The sequence below is a fragment of the Apium graveolens genome, chromosome 6 (genome assembly GCF_009905375.1).
Source record: "Apium graveolens cultivar Ventura chromosome 6, ASM990537v1, whole genome shotgun sequence".
NCBI lineage: Eukaryota > Viridiplantae > Streptophyta > Magnoliopsida > Apiales > Apiaceae > Apium > Apium graveolens.
Genome location: NC_133652.1, coordinates 63,485,925 through 63,498,326, shown reverse-complemented (window position 1 = coordinate 63,498,326; position 12,402 = coordinate 63,485,925). Strand labels below are relative to the sequence as shown.

Sequence of the window (12,402 nt, the reverse complement as noted above, 5' to 3'; positions counted from 1 at the left end):
TAATTAAAGAAAAGATGATTGTACCTTTCTTTCAATAAAATTACTCCCGCTCCTCCCAAATATAATTTTCAATCTTTGTTAATCCCTGAAATTTTCAGCCACTTTTGTAGAACAAACGTGCCATTTATTTAATAATATAAAGGATTGCAAGTCCCATGCTTAGTCATATGAAACAAATTTGGGCATAACATTTTTTTAAGAAACTGATAACTACATTTCTCAACTGAATGAAGAGAAATTTCAGAAATGGACAACTGAACCCAGACGTTTAAAAAAACTGGAGAAAATGCTAGGGATGTGCTGTGCACGTATATATTGAAAAGCTCAATTCCATGTATATTTATATGTCAAATGAATGTAGATTAGAAAATTTGCAAGCAGTTTAAGAAACAAGATTTGCATGTTGAACACCGTATTGTGCAAAATGTAGATGAAACAATTTCCTACTATCTAAATAATGTGGTTACTGAACGGTGCTGTGTGCTTGGTTGCTCATTGTATATTGATGATGCTTAAAAATTGATTATCTTATAGTATATCATTTGCCTGGATAATGAAGAGTAATGTCAAATGGCTGAGTGGAGATTCTACATTTTTAAATAAGTCGTGGCCTTTAAGTTTGGTTTTTCCTTATACACGGTTTATATGAATCAAGCTTATTATTTTTTGAAGAATTTATTTGAAAAAGCCAGAAAATTTTACAAGAAGTCAGATTAGAAACCTGGTGCACCATTTTTAATCTTTATTCAAACAAAATAAAGACAAACATGTGTACGAATTTTTGGTGTGCAGGAAGGAGAATATCATGAATTGCTGGTGCCACAAAGAAGGTAATTAAGAAAGTGTGCATGATGCATCTAAAGGTCGATGATCAGGGCTGAGGCTGACATACAGTGGAGCACCTCCCTATGCACTGTTTGAGGTTCCCATTATCTGTCAAGTAAAACAAACACATTTGTTACTTAAAACGGTGTGTAATAGAACACAATCAATCTTATAAAATAAGTAGTTGGTACGTACCGAGAATAGTAAGAGTGTTGCAGAGATGAGCAGCACAACCAAGTTGACAGTAGTAGTTGATGGAAGGAGGAGAGGAAGAAGGGCGGCAGCTGCTCAAACACCTGGAATAACATGGATAGGTGGTTGTTGTAGGGATTCTATCACCCTGGAGAAGAACACATTTGTTGTAACATCCTCCCAAACACTCGTATTCTGTTGCTCCTCTTGCACCACTACTTGTTGCTAATACTACTAGTATGCCAATTCCCAACAAAATATGCCTTACATAATTGTTGTTAGTCATCATCTCCAGACAGTACTGCTCTGTTTTCATTTGCATGTTGGGGAGAGTGTATATGGAGGAGGATGAAATAAATGGAGTTTGTGCTTGCCCACCTGCTAAATGACCAACTGTTATCTCCCCCATTTGATATGAAAGTCATACATCTCATGCTACTCAAAGTCTGCATGAGCTGACGTTCATGCCAGTTTTTTGTTTGTCTGGATTCGATTTACTATAACATTTTCTGCAATTTGGCGGTGGGAAATTTATGTTTATCTAGGATTAAAACGGTTCTGCAGCACTATGCATGTTCGCTGTGAGTCAATGAAACTTTGTGATGATGTAAAATTACGGTAAAAAAAAGGGTTCTGTATTCACATTTTTTGGGTTAAAAGTACAGTAATTATTAATAACATATATTTTTGGTAAGCAACTAAGTTTTACTCAAAACAAAAAAACTTCATCAACTTGGAATTTGTACAATCACTATAAAACTGTTAAAAAGTAGTATTAAATAGAGCAATATATAATCATTAAACCAAAAAAATGGTAAAAAAAGAGGAAAAAAAATTGATCCTGATCCTCTGAAGGTCTTTGGTCATCATCTGCCTAACCAACTCAAATTCTGTTTAGATTTCAAAATAAATATGTGAAGGTGTATGAAGTATCCAACTAGCTTTGTCATGTGAGAGCACATATACTAGTAAGTGTACTACTAAGCAAATCAAATGTAATCTTTTTCAACTGCTTCACAAGGGTTTGGATATTGCTGTTTTTTTATCTAGTAAGTAAAAATAAAAATAAATTTCTTTTTAGTTAATTAGAAACTGACCAAATAAAAACAAAAATAATATTATTATCCCTGAAAAATCAATAAATTTATTATAATCATACTCTAATAAGTGTATTGCAGAATACTTTATTGCTTAATCTTCTTTTACATTATCAGTAATATTAACTTTTCTGAAATAATATTAATGAAATATTAAATTTCTTTTGGAATAGCAATTTAAAAAAAAGTATTATTGGCAAAAAGAACACATGTCAAGAAAATAGTAAGATATACATCAGAAAAATGGGACAGATGTCACAAATACTTGAATAAAAATTATAAAATGCAAATTTTAGGAGTAAAATAATTAGTGTAGTAAATGTTAAAAAGAGAAATTGAAATTAGGGTTTCAAATTGAAGTGTCTTCTCATTTCACTCTTCTCAAACCAATCAAATCACACAAATTAGCCCAGATTTCTCAGGTAAATCTTTTAATTTACCCTCCTTCCATTGTTTTTACTGTTTAAATGATCTAATCGTATTGGAAATGAGCTCAATTTTGATTTTTAATTAGCATATTTATACGTATATAGTTGTATCTAGATGTTTTTTTTTATGATATGTGTTTATTTAATTGTTACAGATCTGATTGTGGTGTTTTTTATGTGTTTGATGGGGTATGATAATTTGGGGGTTTTGTGTTAAGGGTTAAAATTTGGGGGTTGTTATGGAAGATAGTTTAGTCAAGGAGAGTGATTTTGGGGTTTCGAAGAACAATAGGATTATTGATGATCAGGGAGTCTGTCGGGGGAGTCGGAAGGGTATGAGTGGTGTTGGGGATGATGTTAAGAAGAGGAAGAGTGGAGGAGATTTTGGTTGGAGTGAGATTGAGCCGGAGGTGAAGAGGAGTAGGAATGGTGTCGGTGATGAGGGTACGGGGAATTCTGATGGCCATTATGTGGAAGTAGGTCAGAAGTTAAATGGGAGTTTTGGGTTTTCGCTTAGTTTTGATAGTGATGGTAATGATGTTCGGGTTCCGAGAAAGCAGCAAAGATCTGGTGGGATTAAGAATCGTGTAAAGAAGCAGTTATCGGGATCATCTAGCTCGGTTGATCAGATTGCTGAACTGAACTCTGATTTTAAGAATGGTACGAGTGATAGAATAAGTTTATCTCGGAATGGTAAGAAGTGTGATGAAGTGAATGGTGGTGATGGATCTTCTAGAAAAGGGAGGAGCTATGGGAAGAAAAGGAAGTGTGTGGAATCAGATAGTGTAGAGGACGAAGAAAAGGCTAAGCCTGCAGTTGATCAGGGTAGATGTATAAACAAATATTCCCAGGGTGATGAGGAAAACCTTGAACAAAATGCAGCGCGGATGCTTTCATCTCGATTTGATCCTCGGTGCACCGCTTCTTCCAGAGGCAAAACCGTATCAAGTCATTATGGTGGAGAGAGTGGCAGTCACACAGGGAACTTGCAAGGTGGTTCTGGTTGCCCTTCTGCTGATAATGATAGCAGGTCACTGAGACCTCGGTATGACTACAAGGGGAAGGGATGTCCTCGAAAGCGACGCCATTTTTATGAAATTGTGTATAGGGAGAAGGATGCTCGATGGTTTCTGAAGAAAAGGATCAAGGTGTTTTGGCCTTTGGATGAGAGGTGGTATCAAGGGCTTGTCAATGATTATGATGAAGAGAAAAAGCTTCATCATGTGAATTATGATGACAGGGATAAAGAATGGATTTCTCTTCAAAATGAGCGGTTCATGCTCTTACTTCTGCGTAGCGAACTTGCAGATGTGGGGAAGCCACTACACTCTGGCACTGATGATAAACTAGTTCACAAGATCGGAAAAGATTTAAAGATGAATGAAGTAGAAACCAACTCTGAAATTCATGTGGATTCGAAGCCTATTGTTTCATGGCTGGCTCGTTCCTCTAGTCAAGCCAAATCTTCTTCTGGACTGAAAAAACATAAAAGATCACTTTCATCTCCCACTGAATTTCCACAATCTTCTAGAAATATTGGAGATGCACATAGGAATACTAATACATGTTTGGAAGAAAAGGAAACACGTGAAGTATGTTTTAATAAATCTGCAGATAGGCTAGCTGATGAGGCAAATGGTAGAGCATCAATGCTGGATCAATTTACAAATATAAAAGAGAATGGGTCACCAATTGTCTATTTCAGGCGGCGATTCCGCAAGAAAACGACTTTGTCATTAGAAGCTGTTTCCAATTTCTCGTCCTCTTGCATACCTATTGTTAGCAATGAACAGAGAAGTTTGTTGTCTGTTTTTGATAACTTCCAAATTTTGGATGAGAAATATGTTTGTTCACATGGCTTGGCCCTAGACAAGCTGATGTGGTCAATGGGTAGTGATGGCTTGCTGAAGCTGAACCCGACATTTGTACCATTCAAAGAATTTATTACTCTATTAAGCTTATCACTCCGTCCTCCCCTGGATTTTTCGATAGTTGGTTATGAGACTTTCTGCTTTCTCCGTTATCTTTTGCTGCAAGAATCCGGTTCAATTGTGCCTACATGGCCTTATGTTTATTTGGAGATGCTTTTTGTCGACAATGAAGTTGGTTCAAGGTTTTTCGTGATTGAAGGCTGCCTGAAGCAGGCAGTTGCATTTATTTCCCTCGTTCTCTCTGTTTTTTGTGAACCAGATCAACCGAGGGAGTCTGTTGACTGGCGAATTCCGGTTACTACAGTAAGATTTAAACTCTCTTGTATTCAAGATCTTAGAAAGCAACATGTTTTTTCTTTCTACACCTACTCGAAATTAAATCATTCCCGCTGGTTGTACCTAGATTCTAAGTTTCAGAAGCGCTGTTCATTTAATAAGAAAATTCCTTTGACTGAATGCACTTTGGAGAACATTAAAGTGCTTGAAGGTCGACACAAGCACCTAACTTCTGATATCTGTGAATCCTCCTTTCAGGTATATTTAAAAATTAAAATTTTAGTTTATGCTTATATTATTTGTGGATGTTAAAAGTTTGTATAATTAAATTTTTATTGTGTGTTTGACTTCTAGATTTTAATTTTTCTCTCTGTCTTTCAGGGTAAAAAATCGTTCAACAATATAGTACCTTTTGGCCTTTCGAAAGCAGGAAACAGATATGTCAGACAGTCCCTTGATAATGATGCAAGGCATCCAATTCTACCATTTGCTCTTTCATTTAGCACTGCACCCCCTTTATTCCATCACCTTCATCTCAATCTGATGATGAAAAGCAGTGTAGCTTCGGTCCGCCTTAGGGAGTGCAATCCTGCTTGTTCTCTGGAAAATCAAAGAAACACTGGCAAGTCAACAACCTATAATCAGGTTGCCGAACAATGCTCTGTAAAAGTAGCCCCTAAAAGTACTTCAGGAAATTTGTTGTCACACAAGCTGTGTTTTGGATGTATCCCATGTTTCAAACCACAACTGGAAACTAATTCTTCGACTGCTGGCATGAACTGTGATAGAATGATATCATCTCTACATTTTCAAAATCTGAATTCTGAAAGAACAGACACTGATGTTATGGGGGAATCCCAGAATTCGGAATGTTACGATATGGAATCAGAGAGAATTTTCACAAAGACAAAAATGCTAACTTCCTTTAATCAGGCCCCTGCAATGAATTCTGGTGACAGCAACAATCATTGTTTACATAGCATGAGTGTTAAAAACCCAGCAATTGACCTGGCCAAGAGCTATGTTAATTGTGAATGGCCTGGTGTTCAAAGGGCTGCTTCTTATATTAGCGATGGAGTTGTCTTTAGCCCTGACACTTCTGGTCCTAGAAGTTTGGGGACCAGCAAGAAAAGAAACCTAAGTTCTCTGCCTCTTGAGGAAACATCTCCTGTTTTGCATGGTGGAAGAACAAATGATATTAACAGTGTCTCTAGTAATGGACTTAGGAAAGCACGTACTCAGGTCCATTATGCCTTACCATTTGGAGATTTTGAATTTAGTTCAAAACACAAACCTATTAATTCGAATGGCCATTCTTTCAAACGATTAAGGGGAGGCAGTGAAAACAGGACGCCTAATGGTTTTAAAGGTTCTTTAAGAAATCTGGAGTTATTAGCATGTGATGCAAATGTGCTAATAACTCAAGGGGATCGAGGTTGGAGAGAACCTGGGGGACGGGTTGTTCTGGAACTAGCTTATCGTAACGAGTGGAGACTTGCTGTCAAGTTTTATGGTAGTACAAAGTATTCACATAAGGTAGATCATGTTTTTTTACCTGGGTCAACAAACCGCCACACACATGCCATGATGTGGAAAGGAGGAAAGGATTGGGCACTGGAATTCCCGGACAGGAGTCAATGGATGCTCTTTAAGGACATGCATGCGGAGTGTTACAATCGGAACGTTCAAGTCTCTTCAGTGAAAAACATCCCTATTCCCGGTGTCCGTTTAGTAGAGGAATTTGAAGATTATACAACTAATCATTTATTCACTCGAAGTTCTTCCAGGTACATTCGGCAGATTGAGACTGATATTGACATGGCTATGAATCCTTTGAAGAATTTCTATGATATGGATAGTGAAGACGAGTTGTGGATTTTGAGAAATAACGAATCTTTTCAAAATCAGGACAGTGACATAGTGATTACCGATGAAACTTTTGAAAAAACTATAGACATGCTGGAGAAGTTTGCATATGCTCAACGGTGTGATCAGTTTACTGTTGATGAAATAGAAAAGGTCATGGTTGGGGTTGGGCCAGCTGAAATGATCCGTGCAATTTATCAGTATTGGCAAAACAAGAGGAAGAGACTTGGGATGCCATTGATAAGGCACCTGCAGGTACCTTAATTTGTTCCCTTTTCATTCAGTTTTTAAATTTAGAATTAAAATACATGTCAGGTAACACATGATCTCTTGTCTAAAATGCATTTTGATTATTAAATAAAGAGTTATTTGCAAAATGCATCCCCTGGTTTGGCCCAAATGCGTTTTTTACCTATACTTTATATAACTGCACTTTGCATCCCCTAACTATTTTTGGCGTGACAAATTGCACCCTTTTCGTTAATTTTGTCAAAATTCTCAGGGGTATTTTAGGAAATTAAAATATTTAATTATTTTTAAATCTTTAATTAAGGTTTTTAACCCTCTAAACGATACATTCTGAAAAAAATTAAAGAATGAAAGTTGTAGGGAATGAAAAGATCTTCCTGAAATAAAAAGGTTCAAAACTGAAATATTCTTTTTTATAATTCTTTTTAATAAATTCATTAAGTATAGATTTAATTTAATTTTGGTTCGTAAAATTTTTGATAATTTTTTAATGTTATTATTTTGAAAAGAGTTTTTGGTTCTCTACAACTTCCGTTCTTTAAATTTTTTTGAAAAGTATCATTTAGAGGGTCAAAAAGCTTAAATAATAATATAATTATAATTAAATATTTTGATTTCCTAAAATACCCCTGAGAATTTTAACAAATTTAACTAAAAAAGGGTGCAATTTGTCGCGCCAAAAATAGTTAGGGGATGCAAAGTGCAGTTATATAAAGTATAGGTAAAAAACGCATTTTGGCCAAAACAGGGGGATGCATTTTGCAAATAACTCTTAAATAAATAAATCATTGTAGCTGATAGCTTGTTCCATACTGTGAGATTTAAGATTTTGAATGTAGCTTCTTACAAATTTATGATATTTACTGTTACTGGTTCTTCAAAAAATGTTTTACTTTTTTCGGAAGTTTCCCTTAGATAAGGTTACTAGAGAAAAATTAATAGTAATTAGGAAGAAAGTTGGATGAGAATTTGATGTTGGGTAAGGATTTTTGTCAAGACTCGTATAGGTATTTCATTGTTGTTCTCTATTTATATATTTGTTTTCAAGTTTGCTTTTGGAGTATGTGGCTATATGCAATTTGTTGTAAAGTTTTCAATATTTAATTTGAACATGAAAAAGAATGTCGTACGAGTGTTGTGATTGCTAGTCTTATATTAGAAATATTGTCGCAGCCAGTACTGTACTACTTCATGATTCCCTCATCCTGTACAAAGAAGCAGATTTTTTTGAAGTCCAGATATGGTTATTGTGCAATGAAATATGCACTGGATTTTGCTTTTATAATTATTATATTATATTTGGGGTTTCAATAGTAATTGATTATGCACTTTATTTGTGTTAGTCATGTTAGCTTGTTGCTAATTTAATTAAGTTAGTAATGAGGCGAATATAAATTTTATGTTGTAGAGTTATACATGGTTTTCTTTGCTTGTGTCATCCTAATTCGTTATTTTTGCTATGCTGATTCATTATTATTAGAAAGTAGAGATACCTAGTACGAGTGTGAACCGCCAATCCCTCAACCTTTGTGCCGATACTGTCTCAGGTGGTTGCTGTCAACTTAATATTAGTTTGTATATAGTTCTTAAAAATGTGCTTATCTTTTTTATTTGAAATCCTGCTTGTCTTTTCTATTTGAAATCCTGCTTTTTCTCTGACAAAAAATCCTGCTTTGTCTTTATAGTTATTAGCACATAATGTTGTAGCTCTCTCTATTCATACATTGAGTGAGATTGTTCTTTAGTAAAATTCACTGGAGATTTCTTGCTTTATCAGCCTCCAACATGGGAAAGGTATCAACAGAAAGTACAAGAGTGGAATCAGATAATGTCCAAAAGCAACACTATCACTTCCTGTGGAGGCAAGAGGAAGGCACCACCTGTGGAGAAACCAATCATGTTTGCTTTCTGTCTGAAGCCACGTGGGCTAGAAGTGCCTAATAAGGTTTCGAAGCATAGATCACAAAGGAAATATCGTATTTCTGGCCATGCTGTTGTAGGAGATCAAGATCGTGTCCATACTCCTGGTAAAGTTATTCTATAGGCTTGTCTATTGATGTCTTTATAATTGGTCATTTGTTAGCATCGTGGATGCTGTGTCTTACGTTTTTTTAAAATCCTCATGTGCAGGGAGAAGATTTAATTCATTTGCAGTCAGAGATGAGAAGGCTATATATCTTGACATTAGTCCTGAAAATTCAGATAATTTTTCGATGCTTCAAACATCAACAAAAAATTACTTGTCAAGTGATGCTGGTAGTCCTGAATATGTTTCATTGGATAATGATGCATCTGACGTCGATTATTACCCCAAGCCTTGCAAGCACAGGTCTAAAAAGATTGGAGCGTTGACGCCCCTCGGTAGTTTATGTGTACGGCCTTCATACAACCAGAGGACACCAGGGAAGAGAAATGGTGTGCAGCAGCAGAATATGTATATACCTGACCGGTCAAGTCAGAAGCATTACCAAATGTACGTGTTTCCAAGGCATGAGATTATGGAGTTAGGTGTACAGGATCTTGATGAGTACGGGGTGCGGAAAGCATCAGGTGCAGCCAAGCGAGCGTCTATTATTGCAATGTTAAAGAGGAACAAAGCACAAGAGTTGCTTTCTAGAGCAGATTTTGCTATGCAGGTGGCTGTGTCTGCTATTATGGATGCGGATGCAGTAAAAGCCTCCTATGGCCGGAGCAATTGATGAATAATTTTGAAATGAGAGGTTATATGAACAAAATTAGCTGCTTTCTTTATCTTTCTATCATGGCCAAAGGAGTTCATCTAAATACGTAGAGCCGCCTTGGACTTCTGCCAATCAATGATCAGTTTGCATCTTTTGTCCGCCTTGGACTTCTGCCAATCAATGATCAGTTGGCATCTTTTGTCATGCCTTTAGATTCAACAATGAGTTTGAAAGATGTGTGGTTTAAGATGTCAGATTGGTAGCAGCTGTGCCTTAACCCGCGCCAAATTCTCAACTAACCAGTTTCAGTATCAAGGCATTTTTGGTAAATAAATATGAATTTCTATCACTAGTTTTATTTCTTTTAAAGCTGAAGGTTTTTTCATATGGAGACGGTTGTTACTGCCTATCTATCTAGTAATGGGCTTCTTTGCTTGTATAGCGTTCCTCTGAGCCTCTTGTTGCCTTCAGGTGTTATTCGTCGCCCTCTTTACTTATATCTGATATGATGAAGAAAATAGCTAATACAATACTGTATAGTCTTGGATACATGTGAATATGAATACTCTTTTTGAGAGCTTATATCAACTCTTTTGGGATGATATCTTCCTTTTCTATTTCCATATTATATCTTTTGCTTGTTATCTCTCCTGGATGGGAAGAGGATACTTTTATACTGACTTTGGTAGATTAGGTATATATGTAAGATTTGTTGGCTTTGTTAGCTCTGCCCATGTTAAGCTCAACCTTGGCATGTACAAGTTGTAAAACTTTGAAGCAAAAAGGCACCGAAGTATTGGTTTTTCAGAGAGCGCCCTTATAAGGTATCTCAAACGAACCAGGGGCAAAATGTTTATTAATGGGAAGTTTGAAATTTTTTGCATGTGGATTGTGAGGAAAAGTAAGAGTAAAATGTGAATAGAACTAAAGAGGGATTTTATTTTAAGATGCATCTTTGTAAAGTCTTGTTCCTCTGGAATTCAACAGGTAAAATCTAGTTCATCTCGAGTTTCACCGATATCGAGAATTTGTCAAAGAAACTCTACTTATTTCTAGCATCGAGAATTTCTAAACGGAAATCTATTTCCCAGCAAGAACATATGGTTTGAACACAGCCGGCGGTGCGAAAACTAATGGATTAGATGCAGACATTTATGCAGATGGTTAATTGGTCAAAATGGAGCTATAGTGTGAAGGTAAGAAAACTGTGTATTTAATGAGAAAAAGAGAAGCAGCAAACATTATTTGCTAAATTTCAGGTACTTAATATCAAACATTCTTTGTCTCCATCGTGAAAATTTCCAACTGTATCACCAGCAGATGGAAACTCGACAATTAAATCTCCGCACAAAACTTTAAGGGTCCGGCTCAGAGACCGATCATGATCTTTAAACTCCACATTCACAACAATTCTCATATCAAATGTAATAGATTCTTTATCCCGTCGTTCCTCCTCCATATCCTTTACCCATGCCGCTCCTGCGATGTTCTTCTGATTCGCGTTCGGAGTTTGAAATCCCGAACTGAAACTCTTTTTCTCCTTCTTGGCCAACAAAAATGGATTAACGTAATTTGTGTCCAACAGATGATCATCATACACCAATGTAGCTTCCACATAATCATACGTCACCTCGTACTTGTGGCTTGGATTTCTAACATTCACATTTGCGCTCCATGTGGCGTTTAACGCCATGTTATTCATATCAAAAACTGTCATTTCTAATGACTCCGCATGAAAAATAGGGATATCTGAGCCATAAATAAGCCAAGCTAAGAAACTCATCACTGACATTCCTAAAAACAAGACTATCATGGTTACAAGAATTACGCGAGCCAATTTGTAGGCCAGGCTTCTCTGAGGCGGTCCAAATAATACGTAGCTAGGATTGGAGGGATAGTAGCCAGGAGGTGGCTGTTGTTGTTGTTGTGCAGCATATTGGTAATGGTTGCCAGGGTAGGCTTGATATGGTTGTTGTTGCTGGTATTCAAGTGGTGGAGGAAAAGGATATCCTGGAGGCAGTTGCTCCGGTTGTTGTGACGATTCTGTCGTCTTCGATTTTTCGGATTTCGGATCAGAGGAGGAACTAGCCATAGTTTAACCCCCCCTCTTCTATCCCATAGACAACAATGAAGGTGATTAGATATTACAGGCTACCAATTTAAAGGTCCAAATGCCTTGGCACAAAAATTTTGTTCAACTTGTTTTACTTGAGCCATGCATTCGGGAATTTACATTTCTAAATTACTGGCTGGAATTTGGATTCTAATTTGGTTGGCTCGGAAGTTTTAAATAGTTAAAGAGATAACAATACAAACTGAAAATCCCAGTAAAATAATTAAATACACTGTCCGTTTCTAAATACAAATTTGTTCGGGTGTCGTTTCTAAATATGATTTTAGGTAACAAAAAGTCCAAAATATCACTTCTAGACATTATTTTCCAAAATGTCATCTTATCACGCAAAATGAAATAGCGTTCGAATAAAACGCTATATCGTCTCACATTTTGTACTAACACATTTTTTTTAAACAAACAACGTTACACAGAGGCCCCGTCTTGCCTTTTTCTTAGAGTTTTTTAATTTCTTATTTGTTGATGCTGAATTGTGTAGCATTTTGGTCCCTAACACAACTTCATGTAGCGTTTTAAACTCAAAGTATTATTTTACACATATTAAAAAATATTTTTAAATCAAATAAAAAATTGTTAAATATTAAATAATAAAAAATATTTTAAATTATTTCTAAATTCCAAAAGGGATTGATAAACTCTAAAATGTTAAAAATTGTTAAATATATACACCCTTAAATTTTAAAATTATTAAATTTAGAGTCTACATTTTTTGTTCTTCGGCTT

The 12,402-nt window shown here is 35.9% G+C and overlaps 1 protein-coding gene across 2 annotated transcripts; it reads left to right on the top strand.

Annotated features, from left to right (window-relative positions):
- The first annotated feature begins 2,398 nt into the window (after positions 1-2,398).
- Positions 2,399-10,352, top strand: LOC141667595 (uncharacterized). Of its 2 annotated transcripts, none has more exons than XM_074474141.1 (5): positions 2,399-2,536; positions 2,698-5,007; positions 5,131-6,870; positions 8,642-8,891; positions 8,995-10,352. In XM_074474141.1, the coding sequence occupies exons 2-5, from the start codon at positions 2,782-2,784 to the stop codon at positions 9,561-9,563; spliced, it is 4,785 nt and encodes a 1,594-aa protein (XP_074330242.1). In that variant the 5' UTR covers positions 2,399-2,536; positions 2,698-2,781; the 3' UTR covers positions 9,564-10,352. The 2 variants fall into 2 exon arrangements, with proteins under 2 accessions (XP_074330242.1, XP_074330243.1); XM_074474142.1 differs by having other exon boundaries at positions 2,430-2,536; positions 2,761-5,007.
- Positions 10,353-12,402: the final 2,050 nt, after the last annotated feature.